Source organism: Phyllobates terribilis, unplaced genomic scaffold (genome assembly GCF_046119375.1).
Source record: "Phyllobates terribilis strain yellow unplaced genomic scaffold, ASM4611937v1 Scaffold_2__4_contigs__length_985480577, whole genome shotgun sequence".
NCBI classification, from domain to species: Eukaryota; Metazoa; Chordata; class Amphibia; order Anura; family Dendrobatidae; genus Phyllobates; species Phyllobates terribilis.
In genome coordinates this window covers 316,989,709-317,014,963 of record NW_027362762.1, presented here as the reverse complement: position 1 = coordinate 317,014,963, position 25,255 = coordinate 316,989,709, and the positions used below count along the sequence as shown (strand labels likewise).

At 41.1% G+C, this 25,255-nt stretch overlaps 1 protein-coding gene across 1 annotated transcript in view; it reads left to right on the top strand.

Annotated features, from left to right (window-relative positions):
* CARS2 (cysteinyl-tRNA synthetase 2, mitochondrial) overlaps positions 1-25,255 on the top strand; it is an 84,253-nt gene that overhangs the window by 25,391 nt on the left and 33,607 nt on the right. Inside the window, exons 4-5 of the mRNA XM_073664364.1 lie at positions 14,274-14,345; positions 23,392-23,497. Coding sequence (XP_073520465.1) covers positions 14,274-14,345; positions 23,392-23,497 — 178 coding nt within the window. The remainder of the gene's footprint in view (positions 1-14,273; positions 14,346-23,391; positions 23,498-25,255) is intronic.

The window sequence follows — 25,255 nt, the reverse complement described above, 5'->3', positions numbered from 1 at the left end:
GGTGGCTCGACCAGAAGAATCTACAGAAGGGAGTGCAGTGGATTCTAGAACCTTGTCTTTTAGCGAACACAGACACAAGTCTCTCAGGATGGGGAGCTCAAGTGGGAGATTGTTATCTTCAGGGAACATGGTCCACAGAGATTTGGACCCAATCATCGAATTTTAGAGAACTACAGTTGATTTGGAAAGCCCTACAGAGAAGCCGGGCTGTCTTAAGAGACAGACATGTGAAGATCTTGTCGGACAACATCACGGCAGTCTCCTACATCAGGCATCAGGGCAGACCAAGACATCCACTTCACCAGTCTCTGGCCAACTGGATATTCCTAGGTATAGAGAAGATAGTGAGCTCCATTTCAGCAGTCCACCTTCGGGGATCCGACAATCAAGAGGCAGACTACCTCAGCCGGCATCAAATGATGGCTTCGGAATGGGAACTGAATGAAGAGAGGTTCCAACAACTGACTGGCAGGTGGGGTTAGCCTCACCTAGACCTGTTTGCATCCCGGACGAATGCGAAGACGACATCTTTCTTCTCTCTCGACCCTGGAGATCATCCTTTGGCAGTGGATGATCTCTCACCGTATTGGGGAGAGGGTCTAGCATATGCCTTCCGACCTGCTCCCCTAATTTCAAGAGTGCTGCGGAAGATTCAGGAAGATCGGGAGACAGTCATAGCAATTGTCCCGTTCTGGCCAAGGAGGAGTTGGTTCTCCCTTCTACATCATCTAGCGTTAGAAGACCCAATCATTTTACAACTACAGGAAGATCTTCTGACACAAGGTCCACTGTTGCATCGGAATCTTCAACAGCTCCAGCTTTCAGCCTGGCTTCTGAAGGGGAGATCCTGAAGACCAAAGGCCAGAGTGATCCAGACTATGCAGGCTAGTAGAAAACCTGTGACCCAAGCCATATATAAAAAGGTCTGAAGGACTTTTTGTCAGTTCAACAGGACGGTAGACACCTCTCAACCAGATATCCCTGCGATCCTTGATTTCTTGCAGGCGGGATTAGACCTAGTACCTTGAAGGTGCAGATTGTGGCACTAAGTGCTTTTTTCGACACATCATTGTCCTCACATCCCTGGATAATCAGATTTGTCAAGGCAATCCAGAGACTTAGGTGTACCCAGAGAATTTCTTCACCTCCATGGGATCTGAATCTTGTCCTGAGAGTCCTTTGCAAACCTGCCTTCAGCCCAGTTCATGAATTAGGAATAAAGAACTTAACTCTAAAAACAGTCTTCTTGGTGGCAATTACCACGGCTAAACAGTTGGGTGAAATCCAGGCTCACTCTGTTGTCGAGCAATGTATGCAGATTCGGGATGGTTGCATCATTCTCAAGCTGGATCCAAGTTTCTCCCCGAAGATGGTGTCATCGATGACTTTCACCCCTTCGCAACCCTGGGATTTTCCGTTTTTGCATTTTCGTTTTTTGCTCCCCTTGTTCCTAGAGCCATAGCGTTTTTATTTTTTGGTCAATATGGCCGTGTGAGGGCTTATTTTTTGCGGGACGAGTTGTACTTTTGAATGACATTACTGGTTTTACCATATCATGTACGGGAAAACGGGAAAAAAATTCCAAGTGCAGTGAAATTGGAAAAAAAAGTGCAATACCACAGATGTTTTTTTAATTTTTTTTTTACCACATTCACTGAATGCTAAAACTGACCTGCCATTATTATTCTCCAGGTCATTACAAGTTCGTAGACATGAAACATGTATAGGTTCTTTTTTATTTAAATGGCGAAAAAATATTCCAAAGCTTAAAAAAAAAAAAAAAAAAAGCGCCATTTTCCAAGACCTGTAGCGTCTCCATTTTTCGGAATCTGGGACCGAGTGAGGGCTTATATTTTGCGCACCGAGCTTACATTTTTATTGATACCATTTTGGAGTAGATCCGATGTTTTGATCGCCCATTATTGCATTTTATTGCAATGTTGCGGCAACCAAAAAACTTAATTCTGGCGTTTAGAATTTTTTTCTCGTTTCGCCGTTTACCGATCGGATTAATTCTTTTTTTATATTGATAGATCGGGCGATTCTGAATGCGGCGATACCAATATGTGTATGTGGGTTTTTTTTGTTTTTTTTTATTTTGAATGGGGCGAAAGGGGGGGTGATTTAAACTTTTATATTTTTTTAATATTTTTAAAAACATTTTTTTTCACTTTTTGCATGCTTCTATAGTCTCCATAGAAGACTAGAAGCAACAACTGTCTGATCGCCTCTGCTACATAGAGGTGATGAGCAGATCACCTCTATGTAGCAGAAATGCTCACTTGCTATGAGCGCCGACCACTAGATGGCGCTCATAGCCATCAGCACATGACAACCACTGGAGTCTGCTGCAGACCCAGGGTTGTCATGCCCACCCATCAGTGACCCGCGATCATGTGACGGGGTCACCGATGGGCGGGGTAAGTGACGCTCTTCCGGCGTGGCGATGTTAAATGCCGCTGTCAGAGATTGACAGCGGCATTTAACATGTTAACAGCCACAGGTGGATCGCGATTCCACCCACGGCTGTTGCGGGCACATGTCAGCTGTAATGCCCGGTTCAGTGTGGGCTCAGTGCCGGAGCCCTCGTTGAACAGGGGGTGACAGCCTGGTGCGTAATAATACGCCACAGGCTGTAAAGTGGTAAACCAAGAAGTGGTTCTTCCATCATTCTGCAAAAACCCTAGAAATCCGAGGGAGGAAGAGTTCCACCATCTCAATGTCCGCAGAGCAGTGTTGGCCTATTTGGAAGCCACTCCAAACTGGAGATTAGACTCCTAATCTTTTCATACAGTTTGGGGGAAAAAATAGAGGCAGGAAGGCTTCAAAACAACCTCCCCTGAAATTATCAAAGCCCATTCTACCAGAGCAGTTTCCACCTCATGGGCAACTAGAGCAGGTGCTACCATTGTACAGATATGTACCGCAGCCAAATGGTCAGGACATACTACTTTTTGCAAACACTACAAGCTAGATGTTCTCTTACAGCAGAGATCTGCGTTTGGTAGGAAGGTACTTCAGGCAATTATCCCACCCATAACTATGAGTTCTTGGGTATACTCCTATGGTGCTGTCATGGGGACGTACTGGAAAACCAGAATTAGTCTTACCGGTAATGATGTTTCCAGGAGTCCACATGACAGCACCCTTATTTCACTCCCTATAGTGCTACTGTATGTGACTTCAACATATGTCTAAGCAGTGTAAAATAAAATTTTGTTGTACCCAGCCAATGTGGTTCTTGGAAAATCACTGAGGAGGTTGGGGGTGGGAGGGCTTTTAACCTATTGTGCTTCCTGTCCCTACAGAGGATATGGGATTACTCCTCCTATGGTGCTGTCATGTGGACTCCTGGAAACATCATTACCGGTAAGACTAATTCCGGTTTTCTGATGACATATGACACATCATCGCGTTTGGGAGAAATAGCATAACAAATTATGGGGTCCTTTTTCTTCTATTATCCATTGCAAAAATTACAAATTTGGGGCTAAAACTACATTTTTGTGAAAAAAATTAAAAATTTCAGTATGACCACCTAATGTTATGAAATTCTGTGTAGTACCTGTGGGTTCAAAATGCTCACTATACCCCTGAATAAAATTCTTGAGGGTGTAGTTTCCAAAATGGGGCAACTTGTCAGGGTTTTCCACTGTTTAGGCACATCATGGGCTCTCCAAATGCGACATGACACTCGCAGACCATTCAATCAAAGTCTGCGTTCCATACATCACTCCTTTCTTTCCAAGCCCTGCCGTGTGCCCAAACAATAGTTTTCCCCTACATATAGGGTATGTCCGTACTCAGCAGAAATTGCACAACAAATTCTGGGGTCCATTTTCTCCTGTTACCCTTGTGAAAATAAAAAAATTGGGGCTAAAAGTACATTTTTGTAGAAAACAATTGATTTCTTAATTTCACGGCTCTACGTTATAAACTTTTGTGAAGCACCTGGCAGTTCAAGGTGCTCACCACATATCTAGATATGTTCCCTGAGGGGTCTAGTTTCCAAAATGGGGTCACTTGTGGGGGTTTCCACTGTTTAGGCACATCAGGGGCTCCCCAAACATAACATGGTGTCCGATAATTATTCAAGCAAATTTTACATTCAAAAAGTCAAATGACGCTCCTTCCCTTCCGAACCCTACCGTGCACCTAAACAGTGTTTTTTCTTCACATATGGGGCATCAGCTTACTCAGGAGGAATTGCACAGCAAATGGTATGGTGTAATTTCTCCTGTTACCCTTATGAAGATGCAAAATTGGGGGCTGAAAAACACTTTTGTGGGAAAAATGTGAAAATTTTATTTTTACATTTAAAAAGTCAAATGGCGCTGCTTCCCTTCCAAACCCCACCGTGCGCCCAAACAGTGGTTTTCCCCCACATATGGGGTATCGGCTTACTCAGGAGGAATTACACAACAAATTTTGTGGTCCATTTTCTCTTGTTACCCTTGTGAAAATAAAAAAAAATGGATCTGAAGTAAACATTTTGTGAAAAAAAGTTAAATGTTCATTTTTTCATTCCACGTTGCTTCAGTCCTGTGAAGCACATGAAGGGTTAATAAACTTCTTGAATGTGGTTTTGAGCATCTTGAGGGGTGTAGTTTTTAGAATGGTGTCACTTTTGGGTATTTTCTGTTGTATAGTCCCCTCAAAGTCACTTCAAATGTGATGTGGTCCCTAAAAAAATAGTTTTGTAAATTTTGTTGGAAAAATGAGAAATCGCTGGTCAACCTTTAACCCTTATAACTTCCTAACCCCCCCAAAAAATTTTGATTCCAAAATAGTTCTGATGTAAAGTAGACATGTGGGAAATGTTATTTATTAACTATTTTGTGTGCCATATCTCTCTGATTTAAGGGCATGAAAATTCAAAGTTTGAAAATTGCTAAATTTTTTACAAATTTTCTCCAAATTTCCGTCTTATAAAAGAAATTTTACCACAATCATGAAGTGCAATATGTCATGAAAAAAACATTCTCAGAATCAGTGGGATCCGTTGAAGCGTTTCAGAGTAATTACCTCATAAAGTGACAGTGGTCAGAATTGTAAAAATTGGCCTGGTCATTAACTACGTAATTGGCTCCGTCCTTAAGGGGTTAAAGAGATAGTACCCTTGTCTAAACACACTTGAACTTGAATTGTATAGGCCACCTAGTGGTCTGGAACAGTACTCCGGTTGTGTAGGATGTTGATGGCACACATGTTTGTATTTACGGAGCTGATCGATAAAGGATTCTGGTAGTGGCCGACATAGGTGCTGGGTGCATGTAAACAAGTGTCTGTAGGATAGTTTTGAATGTGCCACATTTATTAAGAGACCTGCACCTTGTAATAAATGTGGCTCTTATGCATCTTATCCCAAGTTGAGGTGATAACTTATCGCATGAAAGTTTTTGTAAATGTGAGCCATTATCTATTAATGGTGGCGATTGCAGAGCGAGGCTTCCTTGCAGGTTTTGTCCTAGGGCCGCATGGCTACTTGTTCCAGACTGTGAACAACTCCTTTTTAGTCTGTTTCCTGCTTTTATACAAAACCCGCTGTGTCTACTGTATTCTTATGCCCGTGTCCTGGTTTTCAGACTTCTGTAAACCCTTCCGGACAGGGCTATTTTCTGTTTTGACTTTTTTTTTAGTTTTTCACTGTATTTGTTAGTCCCCATAGGGGATTTTAAGCTGCAATCATGCGATCGCTTGTGCTTTACACAGCAGTGCATCTCCCTAGCTATTTATAGAGAAAATCATGATTTACTATGAACGCCATCCATGGGCTGACTTTCGTAGGAGGATTGTAATGACAGGCATCGGGGTCATCAACAGACCCCCGGCTGTCAAGACAACCCATCGGCGCCGATGGGACTGTGGAATGACTCACCCCCCCGCCAGCACATGTTAAATGCCGCTGTAAGAGATTGACAGCAGGATTTAACAGGTTAACAGCCACTCCACCCATGGCTGTTAAAGGCACATTATAGGTGATTAAATCAGCTGTAATCTGCCAGGAAAGATGCTCATCTAAGTCAGGGAGCAGGCACACCAGTATGTCATATGTCAGCAAGGGGTTAATGTAGTATATTGTGTATAATATTTACAATATTAGTGCCCACGTCACAGGCAATAAACCTCATAACAATTGTAATGTAGCTTGGTACAGGAGACAACATCGCAATGGGTAGATTTATACAGTTGCAATCAAAATTATTCAAGCCCCCAAAGCAAAATTTACAAACTTTGTGCTGTTCGAAATAAGCAAGAACAATTTGAAGCTGACGTCTGGCTATCTCTCACGTTTGAAGTAGATTATAAAAGCCAAAGGGGCTCAACAAAGTAGTAGACGCTTGAGTTTGAAGAATTTTGAGACTGCAGTATTCAGTAAAAGTGTCATTTTGTGATGAAATTGGTAATGAATTTGGAGAAACCACTTGTTATGTCAGTTGTGTTGAGTTATTTAAATAGGTTTTGTTTGATGAAGTTTGTAAATTTTGCTACTCAACCTAATTTGAATAGTGTTGAATAATTTTGATTGAAACCGTGTGTGATCTGCTCTTTGTGTCTGGAGTCCACTCTAGTTCCTGTTTCTAGTTGTGGAATATTGAGACGACCACAGAACTAGCAGTGGGCATTTTGGTCCGATTAATAGCTACTAAACCCAATGATCCATAGGAAGGTGAAGAAACATCCCTGAGTTCTGCCTCAGGGGGGAGAGATTCCTTCCTGTCCCCAGTTCTGGAGATCGGATTGTTACATAGTTACATAGTTTATAAGGCCGAAAAAAAGACAGGCGTCCATCCAGTTCAGCCTATTTCTTGTGCACTGCAGCTATTCCGCAGCATTGATCCAGGAGAAGGCAAAAAAAAACCCATGCGGTATAGGCCAATTTACATCATTGAGGAAAAATTCACTTCCCGACTCCAATCTGGCAGTCAGATTAAATCCCTGGATTAATTAACTATCACTAAGCATAAAATGTAATTTTATTGTTCTCAAGAAAGGCGTCCAGGCCTCTCTTGAACTCATTAAGTGAGTTGGACATCACCACTTCCTCTCCCAGAGAGTTCCAAAGTCTCACGGCTCTGACCGTAAAGAATCCCCTTCTATTCTGGTGCAGGAACCTCCTTTCCTCCAGACGCATAGTGTGCCCCCTCGTCTTTGTCACCATCCTTGGTATAAACAGGTCATGGGAGAGATCTCTGTACTGCCCCCTGATGTATTTATACATGTTTATGAGGTCTCCCCTAAGCCTTCTCTTTTCCAACGTAAATAGGCCTAATTTTGACAACCTCTCTGGGTATTCTAGTCCCTCCATTCCCTTTATTACCTTAGTCGCCCTCCTTTGTACCCTCTCTAGCTCCAATATGTCTTTCCTGAGCACCGGAGCCCAGAACTGTGCACAATATTCTAAGTGCGGCCTTACCAGTGCTTTATACAGAGGAAGAACAATGTTCTCATCATATGCCCCTATTCCTCTTCTGATGCATGCCATGACTCTATTTGCCTTCGCAGCTGCTGCCTGACACTGGGCACTCCAATTTAATTTGCTGTTAACCAAGACGCCCAGGTCCTTCTCCATGTCAGATTTCCCCAACGGTTTCCCATTTAATATGTATGGGTGACTGCTGTTTTTCTTTCCCATGTACATGACCTTACATTTATCGGCATTGAACCCCATTTGCCATTTTTTGGCCCAACTCCCCAATTTATCTAAATCCTCCTGTAGCTGTGCCCTATCCTCATCTGTATTAACTACTTTACAAAGTTTAGTATCATCTGCAAATATTGCTATTTTACTATGCAACCCTTCCACTAGATCATTAATAAATATATTAAATAATATAGGGCCCAAGACAGACCCTTGAGGCACCCCGCTAGTAACCCTGACACACCCTGAGCTTACTCCATTGATAACATTGTTCCCTCAATCGTGTCTGTCCCGCTGCATATCTTTATGTAATTATTAGCACAGAAGAACCGACCCTGTAAAGAAAGACGTAGACACCCTGCTCATAGGAGCTGACAATCTAGTACAATGAATACTCTGCTCTTACGGGCTTGCAATCGAATGTACAATAAGTATTTTAATATTTAAAGAAAAATGCAATTACAGTTATTCTTTGAAGCACCAGTCCAGGGTTGTTGTTTTTTTACATTTTTTTTACATTTTTTTTAGCATTATACTGACCAGCCGGCGTCTTCATCTTTTACCGGCACCACTCGGTCGGTCTCCAGCAGTTTGTGACCTGCGGTTGCTCCAGTGTTTGCTGGGTGAGCCATAAGTCACAACTCAATGTAAGGCCTCATTCAGACGTCAGTGATTTTTCATCAGTGCTCGTATGCCAAAACCAGGAGTGGAACATACAGAGAACAACTATAATTTTAAGACTGACACCTGTTCTGTGTTTTGGAGACACTCCTGATTTTGGCATACAAACACTGATGAGAAATCACTGACATCTGAATGATCCCTTAGTCTATGAGAGAGTCGTTCTGGCTCTCATAGACTTACACAGAGAGCTTGTGACCGTTACCTACTGTAACAGCTGAAGACGGTGGCTGGTAAGTACTGTATAATACTAGTGTCAGGGAACGTAGATTAGTAGCACCACTCCAGCGCTGCAATAAATAAATAAAAACTCTGGAGTAGGGGGAACATTTGTTAGATAAAGAGTAACTGTCATGTAATCCTTTTGTTTAGAGGAGCAGTCACTTGCCAATAAAATGTAATTGTTTTATCTTTTCCAAATGCTGCTGTTCTCCTGAATCTATGGTGGTTTTGTTTTTTTTGTCCCCAAGTCTCTATTACTGATATATGGCCTTTCTTCCTTATATGTAAATCTAGTCTTCTTACTTAAAGAGGTTATCCTGTCAAAATCACACTGAGGGACTGCAGACTTATGAATCCCCCAGCATACGAACTGTGTGCTGCGGGGATTCACCATTTTCGAAGCGGGGACCGGAGTGTACAGTTATATGAAAAAGTTTGGGCACCCCTATTAATCTTAAGCTTAATGTTTTATAAAAATTGGTGTTTTTGCAACAGCTATTTCAGTTTGATATATGTAATAACTGTTGGACACAGTAATGTTTCTGCCTTGAAATGAGGTTTATTGTACTAACAGAAAATGTGCAATCTGCATTCAAACAAAATTTGACAGGTGCATAAGTATGGGCACCTCACCAGAAAAGTGACATTAATATTTAGTAGATCCTCCTTTTGCAAAAATAGCAGCCTCTAGTCGCTTCCTGTAACTTTTAATGAGTTCCTGGATCCTGGATGAAGGTATTTTTGACCATTCCTCTTTACAAAACAATTCTTCCAGTTCAGTTAAGTTTGATGGTCGCCGAGCATGGACAGCCCTCTTCAAATGATCCCACAGATGTTCAATGATATTCAGGTCTGGGGACTGGGATGGCCATTCCAGAACTTTGTAATTGTTCCTCTGCATGAATGCCTGAGTAGATTTGGAGCTGTGTTTTGGATCATTGTCTTGCTGAAAGATCCATGTCCTGCGTAACTTCAACTTTATCACTGATTCTTGAACATTATTGTCAAGAATCTGCTGATACTGAGTGGAATCCATGCGTCCCTCAACTTTAACAAGATTCCCGGTGCCGGTATTGGCCACACAGCCCCAAAGCATGATGGAACCTCCACCAAATTTTACTGTGGGTAGCAAGTGTTTTTCTTGGAATGCTGTGTTTTTTTGCCGCCATTCATAACGCCTTTTTGTATGACCAAACAACTCAATCTTGGTTTCATCAATCCACAGGACCTTCTTCCAAAAAGAAATTGGCTTCTCCAAATGTGCTTTTGCATACCTCAGCCAACTCTGTTTGTGGCGTGCTTGCAGAAACGGCTTCTTTCGCATCACTCTCCCATACAGCTTCTCCTTGTGCAAAGTGCGTTGTATAGTTGCCCGATGCACAGTGACACCATCTGCAGCAAGTTGATGCTGCAGCTCTCTGGAGGTGGTCTGAGGATTGTCCTTGACTGATCTCACTATTCTTCTTCTCTGCTTTTCTGATGTTTTTCTTGGCCTGCTACTTCTGGCCTTAACAAGAACTGTCCCTGTGTTCTTCCATTTCCTTACTATGTTCCTCACAGTGGAAACTGACAGGTTAAATCTCTGAGACAGCTTTTTGTATCCTTCCCCTGAACAACTATGTTGAATAATCTTTGTTTTCAGATCAGTTGACAGTTGTTTTGAGGAGCCCATGATGCCACTCTTCAGAGGAGATTCAAACAGGAGAACAACTTGCAAGTGGCCACTTTAAGCAGCTTTTCTCATGATTGCATACACCTGGCTATGAAGTTCAAAGCTCAATGAGGTTACAAAACCAAAACAGTGCTTTAGTAAGTCAGTAAAAAGTAGGTAGGAGTATTTAAAACAAGAAAATGATAAGGGTGCCCATACTTATGCACCTGTCAAATTTTGTTTGAATGCAGATTTCACATTTTCTGTTAGTACAATAAACCTCATTTCAAGGCAGAAACATTACTGTGTCCAACAGTTATTGCATATATGAAACTGAAATAGCTGTTGCAAAAACACCAATTTTAAGAAAACATTAAGCTTAAGATTAATAGGGGTGCCCAAACTTTTTCATATAACTGTATGTATGAGTTATGCTGCGCCTGTCTAATGACGCGGCCGTCTAGCGGACGTGGCCAACTTGAGGATGCAGGCTCAGTCCATACAAGTGTATGGAAGCGAGGCCGCGCCCACTGGCCAGGAGTATGTATAACTCATACATACCCTCCGTTCCCCACTCAGTGCATGCGCTGGGGGGATTAATAAGTCTTCAGTCATACAGAGTGACTGCAGACTTATTGATTTGGCCTGGACAACCCCTTTAAGGGAGTGTGGTTCTCAACTATTCTCTGTGGGTGTCTTCATGGTTAACAAGACTAGATTTGCATACAAGGATGAGGGGGCATATCTCAGGAACAAGAAGCACAGAACCAAACAAAAAAAAATCAATGCTATATTCAGAAAAGCAGAATCTAGACGTGGTAAAAAAAAATTACATATTTTTGTGAAATGACAGATGCTTGTCACCTCCACTTAATGTGTAAGTGTATGAGCCTGTGCACAAAGTGGAGTAGACATGCATACATTCTCTATTAAGCACTTAGTGAGCAATCCATAGCTCAGTACTTCTACCTGCAGAGTAATGTGCTCAGAGCAGCTTCTTGAGTAATTGGTTGGAGTCTCAAGATGTGGGCCCCAACTGATCTGATGCAAAAAAACAATTGACAGGTGTATTTAAGGAGTCGTCCTGATTCATAGCAAAGAACAGATCACACACAGATGTTTGCTGAAGTTTTTTGGGGTGAATATTGCAGTTCTAAACTTCACCACAAACACCAGCTATACTATGTGTGAACTTCAGCGATAAACCTTGTTCAGATGTTTTGCACTGATTAAATACTTACACGTTATAGTCTATGATGCTGTTCACATGCCCATGTTTGTTTGCAAACTATTTGTCCACAAAAAATCGTGACTAGGGTTAGGGTTGTGCTAGGGTTAGGGTTGTGTTAGGGTTAGGGTTGTGTTAGGGTTATGCTAGGGTTAGGGTTGTGCTAGGGTTAGGGTTAAGGTTTTGCTAGGGTTAGGGCTGTGCTAGGATTAGGGTTGTGCTAGGGTTAGGGTTGTGCTAGGTACAGGGATGTGCTAGGGTTAATGTTAGGGTTGTGCTAGGGTTATGGTTGTGCTAGGGTTGGGGTTAGGGTTGTGCTAGAGTTGGGGTTGTATTAGGGTTAGGGTTGTGTTGGGCTTGGGATTTTAAAAAATGACGACAATATGTTGACTAGTGTTGAGCGCAAGTGCTTGCTACTTAAGCTTGCATTGGGTGCTCGTGCATGCACCGAGTATCACGGGTGCTCGAGTCTCCGCCCCATATGTTTTGTGGCTGTTATACAGCCCAAAAAAACACGCGTGGATTACCTGCCATGCACGGACAATCCCCGCATGTTTTTTTTGGGTGTATAACAGCCATGAAACATGCGGGGTGAGGACTCGATCATGTCACTCGAGCACCCGCGATACTTGATGCATACCCGAGTACCCAATGCAAACTCAAGTAGCGAGCACTTGCGCTCAAGACTAATGACAACTTATTCAATATGATGACCTAATGTTATCAAATTCTGTGTTTTACTTCTGGGTTCAAAATGTTCACTATACCCCTTGATAAAATCCTTGAGGGGTCTAGTTTCCAAAATGGGGTCACTTGTGGGGGGGTTTCCACTGTTTAGGCGCATCACGGGCTTTCCAAACGCGACATAGCGTCCGCTCTCAATTCCAGCCAATTTTGCGTTCAAAAAGTCCCACAGTGCTCCTTCTCTTCTGAACCCTGCTGTGCGCCTAAACAGCGTTTTTTCCCCAGATATGGGGTATCGGCTTACTCAGGAGAAATTGCACAACAGATTGCATGGTGCAATTTCTCCTGTTACCCTTATGAAAATGCAAAATTGGGGGCTGAAGAACATTTTTGTGAGGAAAATGTGAAAATTTTATTTTTATGGCTGAATGTTATAAACTTCAGTGAAGCACCTGGGGGTTCAAGGTGCTCACTACACATCTGGATAAGTTCCCTGAGGGGTCTAGTTTCCAAAATGGTGTCACTTGTGGGGATTTCCACTGTTTAGGCACATCAGGGGCTCCCCAAACGCGACATGGTGTCTGCTAATTATTCAAGCAAATTTTACATTCAAAAAGTCAAATGGCGCTCCTTCTTTTCCGAGCCCTACCGTGCACCTAAACAGTGGTTTTCCCCCACATAATGGGGTATTCGCTTACTTAGGAGAAATTGAACAACAAATTTTGGGGTCAATTTTTTCCATTACCTTGCGAAAATAAAAAAATTTGGTTCTAAAGTAACATTTTTGTGAAAAAAAAATGTTCATTTCTTTCTTCCACATTCCAAAAATTCCTGTGAAGCACCTGAAGGGTTAATAAACTTCTTGAATGTGGTTTTGAGCACTTTTATGAGTGCAGTTTTTAGAATGGTGTCATTTTTGGGATTTTCTGTCATAAAGGCCCCTCAACGTCACTTTAAATGTGATGTGGTCCCTAAAAAAATGGTTTTGTAAATTTTGTTGGAAAAATTAGAAATCGCTGGTCAACTTTAAACCCTTATAACTTCCTAACCCAAAAAAATTTTGGTTCCAAAATTGTGCTGAGGTAGACATGTGGGAAATGTTATTTATTAACTATATTTTGTGACATATCTCTATGATTTAATGGCATGAAAATTCAAATTTTGAAAATTGTGAAATTTTCAAATTTTTCACCAAATTTCCGATTTTTTCACAAATAAACGCAAGTGATATCGAAGAAATTTTCCCACTATCATGAAGTACAATAAGTCACGAAAAAACAGTCTCAGAATCAGTGGGATCCGTTGAAGCGTTCCAGAGTTATTACCTAGTAAAGTGACAGCGGTCAAAATTGTAAAAATTGGCCTGGTCATTAACGTGCAAACCACCTTCGGGGGTAAAGGGGTTAAAATCTCCCATGCAAGTTTTTAGCTCTGTGAAAATCTAATGGATGCACTGGATACAATCTGTCTGCTGTCCAGCTTTAAGATTGTAATGGGGGCGGCAAGTTGTGCAATTTTTCTTAACTTTTTTTTTTGCATATGAAAAATATTACTGATGGTAAAAACGGATCATTTACCAAACACTGATGAAAATCTAATCCAGCACTCTGATGTAAAATCAGTCTGTTTTTTTTCACGTACAAGGAAAAAAACATATGCCTTAATGAGGCATTAAATGTTGAGTTACCTACCAGGACTCATCCTCATCAAGCTGTCGAGCTCTAGTGACACCAGATGGTTCATGAGTAGAACTTTGTACATCCTGCACCAATTGTGATGTCCTTCACCGTAACTGCTACTGCTGTTTTATGAATCATCCTGATTAGTAGGCCCAATGCAATGTCATGCCTGTGTCACCCTGATATGATGACATCATGTTGGGCCTACAAATCAGAAGAAGCGCCAGGTTAGGAGGCAATTCGCAGGGGACCCTTCTGGCAGCCACGGATGACTGATGTGGCCACTGGATTGCAGTATATATATATATATAATATGGGTTTATTAAGTGGATACAGAATGGACAAATAATAAGACGTTTCTCTGTACTCTTTTATACATCTATTCCCTTTATGATGGCTTTGTGTGAGTCCGAGCTATGATTTCAGTTAGGGATCTGGTACTTTGGCTATGTATAAGTATATTCCTGTCTTTTGTTTTACCAACAGCTTAATTTGTCTCCAGTTTCCCTGGCTCGCACATATGAACAAGAGTTTAAACAAGATATGATGGCTTTGAAGGTAAGGATGACCGAGTGAATGCCAGGATTTTAGTAACTTATTTTAAGAAACACAAATAAAAAATATCCCATCACTTTCTCGCTAACTCTTCCTCTTTTATCCTGTTTTCTCATGCATACAATTAAAAATTGAAATGATATAGAAATAAATCTTCTCTGTTCACCCTACTCCACCTCGCCATCCTAGGTGTGATTGAAAAGATAACGAAGTTCCGCATATTGACTATTAAACAGAAAATGGTACTGATCAGCAAATTAAGCCTTTATTCTCTGCTGAATTTCTTCAAGACTATCAGTCTGCAACATTTTCTGTATGATAATAAAACAAAGGCTCTGATTTATCAAAGCTTTTATGCCCAGCGCCGTAAAAACTTTGAAAACTTGCAAAATTTTGGCACTACCTGGAGTTGCATCAAAATGTTTGCTGTTTTAATGCCAGTTTCTCCAAGCTCCACCGAAAAGGGGCGGAGCTGGGATGGGACAGGGGCGCGATACCATAGTTCATCTAATTGATGACGAGCTGTGGCGTTCCCTATGCCAGAAATCTCACTCCAGTTTCTGATTGTAATAAGATTTCTGGCGTGGCACAAAGAGGCTCACGCCACTCGTCAGTCGAGACAAATTGTAAAGTGCTGCAGAATATGTTGGCGTTATAAAAATAAAAATGACTATTATTTATTATAATTCTGAAAAAGGCATGCACCTCTTCATAAATTAGGAGCGTCTGACTTTGCATGTCTCCTCATCAAGACTAGCAGGAAAATCGCTGGTCTTGATGAATTAGTCCATATAACAAAGGCAGTTGATACAGCACTTCCAATAAGACGTATATTTTTATTAAGAAAATTTCATCCATAAAAAATATATAATTCCATAAGAAATCCACAGAAACTATGGAAAGGTGTATCATCTGAGGAAATAGTCCCAAGGGGGATGCATTCAAGGTGTGGTTGACGCGTTTCAAAGTGATACTTCTTATTCATAACCTAATTCATTTACCTATTTGGAACACGGGGGATTTGCCTCATACTCTTTAAAAGCCCTATTAAGGAACAGAGCTTAAGGCATATTTGGTCCATAACAAAAATGAAAGATAAGTGGTCTTTTTATTATGTAAAAATTAACTCTGCCTGATTAATTACTCCTGATGAACCTTGTGAATGGAGAAACGCGTCGGAGTTGAATTTGAATTGATTGGGCTATATTCTAAAAAACTGTAAAAAGGCTAATATCCATCATGTAACATATAGGATATTTTTGTTCACAAATACCAGGTGATTAACTGGTTATTTTCTATGTATCATTGACTGTGTCTTCATGTATCAAAAAAAAGCCATTTCTATATATAGGCTGACACTATGAACTGATCAGGACTGCTGGTATTCATATATTTTTTCCACCAATTAATGCATTCCTAAAAATTTTTGGTATTTGAGGTTCTCCTTGCCATTATAGGGTGAATTAGGGTGAGGAGGGCTAGCCGAAGTTGAGCAGGGGCGCCATTGCGAAGGTTTCAGGGTGCCAACCTCCGCGGCTAGGTAGGAAAAGATTAGTGTCATTATAGGGTTAGGCACACTCCGCTGATTTTTTAATTATGCACGGATAATTTGGTTTGTTGTTTTAATATTATGAACACCTAATTAGTATTTTTAAGAGAATATATATTAAAGGTTAAATTTTATAACTATCTAAAAAAAGGTACTTTGTTCTGTGAACTCCTATTCTTAATACTTACAATAACATTACACGTAGGATTTCATACAGATTTGAACAGGTATTCTGGGCCAAAAGCAACTTGAAATCTACCCCCAAAATAATTCTATTGAAAGTCCTCATTAGCGCACTTTATTTTTTCCAGGTCGGATTCGAAATCATTGTTGCAGAAAAAACAATGATATGTCACTTATTGAATTCATTTACCAAAGGGAGAAATGCGGGTGTGCTGCGCTGGGAAGGAATTCTCAGGATTCAGATTAATAGAAATAGATTGTAGTTTATTTCTAATTCGTTTCTAGGTCAAACAGACCGCTTCTTCAGGGGATCTCAATGTGGTTCCCCTGAGGGTGAGGTCCGTATAACCTATAAACGCATTGGAAATAAACTACAATCTATTTTTATTCATCTGAATCCTGTGAATTCCTTACCAGCAACGCAGCACACCCGCATTTCTCCCTTTCATGCATATCGACGTTGGTCTATCCAGCCAGTAGAGCAGCAGCTAGGGTATTGCCATCTAAGGCTATTCAATTGCTGTGGTTTCACAGCAGCACAAGATGAGCAAAAAAAATGCAATAAAACCGAATGCTAATTGGTTAATGCCCTATGTGCGATTTTTGTCAATCTCGAGTCTTTTAACTTATTGAATCCATAACATGTATCTACAAGCAGATTAGCCCGTTGAATTGATCCACACAATATCACAATGCAAATCTGCAAGCAAAATCCGAGTGTCACACTGGCTATTTTCTGATTCTCCAATAGGAAAATAATATCACCGAAAAAACATTATAATGCAAACTGATTGTTAAGTTGACCAGACGCATGAGATTTCCGTCAGGGTCATGTCCATGGTTCCTGAACAACGGAAGCATTGCACAGTTTGGATTGTATCCAGAGTTATAGCCGGTTATAGCCTTCTGTAGCCAGGGCATATCGTCTATGTGTGCGGTTACACCGCTTTCTGACCAAGACGTATGTTAAAGGGTGAATGAGATATTCTAGGAAATTGATGATCTCAGCATTAGGGTTGGGCTCTCATCTCATATATGTACACTATACCATACCATTAGTGCATGTTATACAGTAGTAGCTTTGGGGTCGGCATCTAATCCAAATTTTAAATGTCTTCTGTCAAATAAAATTCAGTCAGCAAACTAATAGAATTAAGAATTATACATTTTTGATCTCTACAGTTGCTCACTACGATTACTGAATATGTCTATATTTTCATAAGCGCCATGTTTATATGGTTATTCATTAAGGCCATTTAGACACCGATCATCACCAAATTGCTCCTGGATCATTGGGAGAAGTTATTGAGTCTTTACATGAGGGCTCATGCAGACGAGCATATAAATCGGACTTGTGCTGTCCGATTTTTGATTAGACCGTGCACTGACCAATGTTATTCATTAGGGCTGTACAGGTGAAGGATTTTTCTCTTGGTCTGACTGTCCATAAGACAAAAAATCACAGTATGCAATAGTTTCTTCCAAGTCTCAGATGAGACTCACACATTCAAGTCTATGGGTATGCGCACATGATGAGTATTTGGTGCAGAAATTTCTGCATCTCTTGGCAGGAAAAACGCTGCCTAAAATAGGCGCCTTTTTCATGCATTTTTACTTGCATTTTTGGTGCAGATTTGTCCCCACTCATTAGTGTTAGTGAAATCTGCAGCAAAAACACCAAAAGAACTGACATGATGAAGATTTAAATCTGCACTAAATCTGCAAGTCAAAAATAAGCAACAGGTTTTGTGATAAATCTGCGACAAATCTGTAACGTGGTTTGGAAGAAAAAAGACTCAGGATATACAACCGTGCACACCCAATATTAGAAAAATGAAAAAATCTTTATTACATGATTACACACTGACAACACAAGAAAAAATAAAAACATTTAAAAACAGACAAGGCATAACAATATTCATGGGGGAAGAACAACAATAATGTTCCAAAGCAATAAATCCCCCCCTTAGGCCACAGGTATAATATATATCAATTTTAATATCTCATAATACAATAATGGTTTTTAACCAAGCTATGTCACCCTAGTGAAGGGTAGCACAGCACCACTAGACCAAACATAGGTAATGGACCAGGCATTCCCAAATAATCAGACTATACATCATAATAGATTAAGGAATAAAGGAATGAGTGGGAGTGATAACCTGCTAGCACTAGGGGCCCGTATAGTATCAGCATTTACCAAAAAGTGTCATCCCACGTAAGGTACGACATCGGATCATGAATTAAATCATGTATGGCAAAACGGGCACTCCTGAGTAGTCAAGGGATAAATCAAAAATAATAAATTGACATAGTTACCTGTTGGCACCAGAGACCCTACGCGTTGCGCTGCTAGACCGCAGCTTCGTCAGGGGTATGTTGTCAGTGAACACATGTGTACATTAAATAATCTATCCAATTTAGTGTGATTCCCTTCAGGTGAGTATAGATGCCCTCAGATAATCTCTCCAGCATCGTGGCTAGTCGGACGGTAACTTCCTATTTCCACAGCGTACCGCCCACGTGCTGTGATGTGACGCTACCGGAACTGGATAAGACGTCATATCCGGTCGGCGAACCGCCGCCCCTTCCTATCTCTCATGCGTTCCACCCAGACGCTATGGTGGAACGCAACCGGAACTAGGTAAAAGGTCATATCCGGTTTTGGAAACCGCCCCCTCAGAGATCAAGAGGGATGCAGTCCCCTAGGATGGCCACAATAGGAAAGAAGCTGGCATTCCCGGGGAAGATAGAACGCAAAGAACATGTATACCCCCGGAAGTAGCGCGTCCGCTACAAAAAATTACCGGTACAAAGAAAAGAGGGCTGGCCCTGATCAAGGAAAGTGCCTGGCCAGGCCAAAGAGCAAGATGAAAAATATGAATGGAGTCAGAAAGTCACCAAATGTGCATAAAAGTGTGACCAATAATGACAATACAAACATAAACATAAAAGACTTACCAGACAAACCAACTATAAACAAACATAGAACAAACAACAATCATATACAAATTGTGGGCCATTACAAAGGTGGCTAATGAAGCCAAGCAGCAACATTTATGGATATACGTACAATTATAAATAAGGACCTGACATTTGAGATGATAAGAATGTTGGGGATTAACTTGTTATGGGATGGAGGAGATGCACAAGCCAGCCACACGAGAAGAGATGGAAGGATAAAAAGGATAAAAAGGAAAAAGGTTGAACCAGAGAGCCCTCAATCTAAGGCGGGATTCCAATAGCAAGGATACCATGGGAGTTTAAGCCAAGTAACCAGTAAATGAAAAGTCCTCATTTATACCCCTAGGGGCCACTGTATCAAGAACAAAGATCCACCTAGATTCAGATCTCAATAGATCCTTGGTGTGATCTGAATTACGTGAGTTGGGCCTCATCTTCTGGAGGCCCATGACTCGCAATTTATTGGGGCTACCAGAGTGGCATTGGAAGAAGTGCAGAGCCACCGAAGAGATGGCTTTGCCCTTCTTCAAATCCTGTTCAGCAAGATGGATGTTGGAAACATGTTGCTGTACCCGTCTACGGAGTTCCTGCGACGTTTGACCAATATAAACCTTCGGACAGGGACAGGTCAATGCATATACAACATTAGTGGACCTACAATTGATAAAGTCCCTCAAAGGGTATTGATGGTTGTCAATCGGATTAGTGAAAGTTTTACCAGAAGAGAAAAATGGACAAGCAGAACAATCGCCACAAGGGAATGAGCCCTTAAATTTACTACCGCCCGAGGTACTACAACTGGGGCGTGTATAGTGACTATGCATAAGTTTATCCCTTAAATTTGGGGCGCGTCTAGCCGTCAACAACGGTCTCTCTGGTAAAATGCTAGAAAGACGACTATCCGTCTTAAGTATATTCCAATGTTTCCGAAATAGACTACCCACTTCATTCCACTGATTGTTAAACCTGGTGATAAATCTAATCTGTGTATCCTCCATATTGACACGTGATTGTAGCAACATCTCCCGTGGTTTGACCAAAACCTTCTGGTGAGCCTTGGAAATTACCGCTTTAGGATATCCGCGTTCCCGAAAACGTGAGGTTAAATTGCTGGCCTCGGTTTTGTAATCCTCCTGTGTTGTACAGTTCCTTTTGGCCCTTGAAAATTGTCCCACCGGTATGCTGTCTCTCAAGTTTCTAGGATGAAAACTTTGGTAGTGTAAGAGACTGTTTGTGGCAGTCGATTTCCTATGTAATTTGGATACAAGTGAGCCACCCACTTTCCTGATCTCCAGATCCAGGAAGTTAACTGCAGAGGAAGATACACAATGGGTAAGATGAATGTTAAAATCATTAACGTTCAGCCTATCAATGAAGGTAAGTGCCTCGGCTTCCGTGCCCGTCCAGATAATCAAGATATCATCTATGAAGCGTAGCCACTTGAAAACCCCCCGATTGTATGCATAGTCACTATACACGCCCCAGTTGTAGTACCTCGGGCGGTAGTAAATTTAAGGGCTCATTCCCTTGTGGCGATTGTTCTGCTTGTCCATTTTTCTCTTCTGGTAAAACTTTCACTAATCCGATTGACAACCATCAATACCCTTTGAGGGACTTTATCAATTGTAGGTCCACTAATGTTGTATATGCATTGACCTGTCCCTGTCCGAAGGTTTATATTGGTCAAACGTCGCAGGAACTCCGTAGACGGGTACAGCAACATGTTTCCAACATCCATCTTGCTGAACAGGATTTGAAGAAGGGCAAAGCCATCTCTTCGGTGGCTCTGCACTTCTTCCAATGCCACTCTGGTAGCCCCAATAAATTGCGAGTCATGGGCCTCCAGAAGATGAGGCCCAACTCACGTAATTCAGATCACACCAAGGATCTATTGAGATCTGAATCTAGGTGGATCTTTGTTCTTGATACAGTGGCCCCTAGGGGTATAAATGAGGACTTTTCATTTACTGGTTACTTGGCTTAAACTCCCATGGTATCCTTGCTATTGGAATCCCGCCTTAGATTGAGGGCTCTCTGGTTCAACCTTTTTCCTTTTTATCCTTTTTATCCTTCCATCTCTTCTCGTGTGGCTGGCTTGTGCATCTCCTCCATCCCATAACAAGTTAATCCCCAACATTTTTATCATCTCAAATGTCAGGTCCTTATTTATAATTGTACGTATATCCATATATGTTGCTGCTTGGCTTCATTAGCCACCTTTGTAATGGCCCACAATTTGTATATGATTGTTGTTTGTTCTATGTTTGTTTATAGTTGGTTTGTCTGGTAAGTCTTTTATGTTTATGTTTGTATTGTCATTATTGGTCACACTTTTATGCACATTTGGTGACTTTCTGACTCCATTCATATTTTTCATCTTGCTCTTTGGCCTGGCCAGGCACTTTCCTTGATCAGGGCCAGCCCTCTTTTCTTTGTACCGGTAATTTTTTGTAGCGGACGCGCTACTTCCGGGGGTATACATGTTCTTTGCGTTCTATCTTCCCCGGGAATGCCAGCTTCTTTCCTATTGTGGCCATCCTAGGGGACTGCATCCCTCTTGATCTCTGAGGGGGCGGTTTCCAAAACCGGATATGACCTTTTACCTAGTTCCGGTTGCGTTCCACCATAGCGTCTGGGTGGAACGCATGAGAGATAGGAAGGGGCGGCGGTTCGCCGACCGGATATGACGTCTTATCCAGTTCCGGTAGCGTCACATCACAGCACGTGGGCGGTACGCTGTGGAAATAGGAAGTTACCGTCCGACTAGCCACGATGCTGGAGAGATTATCTGAGGGCATCTATACTCACCTGAAGGGAATCACACTAAATTGGATAGATTATTTAATGTACACATGTGTTCACTGACAACATACCCCTGACGAAGCTGCGGTCTAGCAGCGCAACGCGTAGGGTCTCTGGTGCCAACAGGTAACTATGTCAATTTATTATTTTTGATTTATCCCTTGACTACTCAGGAGTGCCCGTTTTGCCATACATGATTTAATTCATGATCCGATGTCGTACCTTACGTGGGATGACACTTTTTGGTAAATGCTGATACTATACGGGCCCCTAGTGCTAGCAGGTTATCACTCCCACTCACTCCTTCATTCCTTAATCTATTATGATGTATAGTTTGATTATTTGGGAATGCCTGGTCCATTACCTATGTTTGGTCTAGTGGTGCTGTGCTACCCTTCACTAGGGTGACATAGCTTGGTTAAAAACCATTATTGTATTATGAGATATTAAAATTGATATATATTATACCTGTGGCCTAAGGGGGGATTTATTGCTTTGGAACATTATTGTTGTTCTTCCCCCATGTATATTGTTATGCCTTGTCTGTTTTTAAATGTTTTTATTTTTTCTTGTGTTGTCAGTGTGTAATCATGTAATAAAGATTTTTTCATTTTTCTAATATTGGGTGTGCACGGTTGTATATCCTGAGTCTTTTTTCTTCCAAACTATATTATACAATTATATCAGGTTACTGTAGCACCCCGTTTTGCTCACTATTCTATAGCAGTGCCCACCTCCTTGCAAAGGATAAATCTGTAATGTGTGCACAGGCCCTATGGATGCCTAAAAAAAATTGGATCCCACACGGAACATCCTTGTGGCATCCAATTTTTACTGATACATTTCTATAATAAATCTAGGAAATTGTATTTGATAATGTACGTTTTTTTTTGTGTAGATGTATGAAACCAGAAGGCACAGATGTCTCATGGACTTAAAAAAATGTACACATATGGTACACAAATGAAAATCGGATGAAAACAAATTCTAAAAAAAATTGTTGAGTTTTCTGGATGAAACTTGGACAATTTCTCATGCACTCGCCAGAGGCCGACCTTAACTTGATGTATTTATCAATAAAAGTGTAAAACGTATGAAATGCTTATAACTGTACTTCATTAACCATAGAAACATCTAACTAAAAAATCTAAACAAATTGAGGCAGCAAACTTTGTAAAAACTAAAAATTGTCAGTCTAAAGACTTTTGGCCATGGCTGTACACGCGTATAAACTTTCTGATGACCCAAGGACCCAGCAGTGCACTCATTTGTTGGGTGATCGTTGATAGTTTTATACGGCTTGTAAATTGGTACTGATCACTCTTAAGAACTCATTCGTCAATTATCTGCTCATCTACATGGACCGTAAGATAGGGATGGAAAGCTCTTAGCGACAGTCTGAGACATTCCATCCTTCTTTTGATTTGTCTTTTATTTTCATGGTAGCCTTCCCTGATAGTATCCTCTGTATGTGTTTTTACAGTTACTGGTATTTGTAGAGATATGCATTCTCCTTCTTACATCTATACCTATGTTCTTGTGTTTCTCTAGGTTCTCCCGCCCACAATATATATGAGAGTTACTGAACACATTCCACGGATCTTATCTTTCATAGAGCAGATCATTTCTAATGGCCATGCTTACTCTACCTCACAAGGCAAGTGTTTGTAAGTTTCATACCTGATAAAAACATAAGCTGTAAACTAGAAGAGTTGTTGATTTGCAAAGCATCAAATAGTGTTGTCACCTGGTGCCAGCCTCCCAACACTTTTTAGACTTTTAGGTATGTACAATCCACTTTTTTACATGTTTTCTGGTATGGCAGACACTTTACAACCCTCCTAAGCCATCTATGTGGCCATGTAGGTCATAGGAAGCTGAATAAAATGATACCTTGATATCTATGATCCAATGTTTTATTACAGAGTAATCCACATTTTTGTTTATATATAAATGAGCTGTTAAGATCTATGGGCCGGACATAGATCTCCCGGAGAATCTGCCTCCAGAGCTTATTTTAAAAGAAATGAGGTGTTACCAGTGTTAGACATGTAGATCAGGAGAGCAGACTGTCAGTCATTACATGTCTCACATTGGTAACACCTCATTTCATTTAAAATGAGCTCTGGAGGCAGATTCTCAGGGAGATCTATGTCCAGCCCATAGATCTTAACATCTCATTTGCATATTAACAAAATTTTGATTTCTCTTGAACAAGACAAAACATTAGATCAGATATAAATGTATCATGTTATTCAGCTTCCTATGACCTACGAGCCCATATAGACGGCTTAGGAGGGCTGATCCTACTGACAGATTCCCTTTAAGCGCAAACATCTTTTTTTCAAAATAGTTGCTGTTCCATGTGTATTGACTTAAGACTTCCACTTCCCCCCAAATAATGCTCTGACACCTTTGGTTGCTTTAATTGTTGGGGCAGCAAAAGTGAGTCAAGTCTTTTTTGCTTTTTTTGCCATTTCTTAATATGATCACAGGCATTTTTTGTATTTTTGAATATATCAGTAAATATATTTATCACATTTCCTTTTCTTAATTTTATTTCAATTTTTACCATAATAATGTGGAGTATTTCATTATTTTTCTTTAGAAGCTGTTTTAACACCATCTGCCTGTATAGCATGTGAGATGTTTTTTTCCCAGCAGCTTGCTTGTCACTCCATTGACATGACAGGAAAGTAGAGGGATATGCTTTGTATATGGAAGTAAAATATACCCTTACTTTATTCTAAAATGCACATTTTACTGCAATAGCTATATTTCAAGTTCTTGCTTTGTCACCTTCACATACACACTTGGAGGGGTTGTCCGAACATGGCACAAAAGTCTGCAGTCACTTTATGTGACTGCAGACTGCCGACTCGTGACAGCATGTACTGTGCATGCTGTCAGGATTCCCCAGTATTATTGGTTCAAGCAGGCGGTCACGTGGCTGTGTGTATGCGATTTTCATACTTGGAAATATGTGCCATCTAGTCTCATGCAGCTTCTCTCAGTTCTCATCTATTGAGAAAAGCCGAATGCATCTAGTTGACACATAATGCCAAGTATGCAAATCACATACACACAGCCATGTGACTGCCTGCTCTAATCGGGAATACTGGGGAATCATGACAGCATGCGCACCACATGACATCACTATTCTGCAGTCCCATGCCTGGACAACCCCTTTAACACCTTCACGACATATGACGTATATTTACTTTTTATGTCGAGTCACTGACTTTGATGCGGTCTCACAAGCTGAGCCTGCATTTTTCCCCACACATGATGACTGATTTAATCTGTCATCATGTGCCTTTAATAGCCGCTGGTGGAGTGATGCTCTGCCCGCAGCTGTTAACCAGTTAAATCCCGCCGTCAATCACTGACAGCGGGATTTAACTTGCTCAGGCCA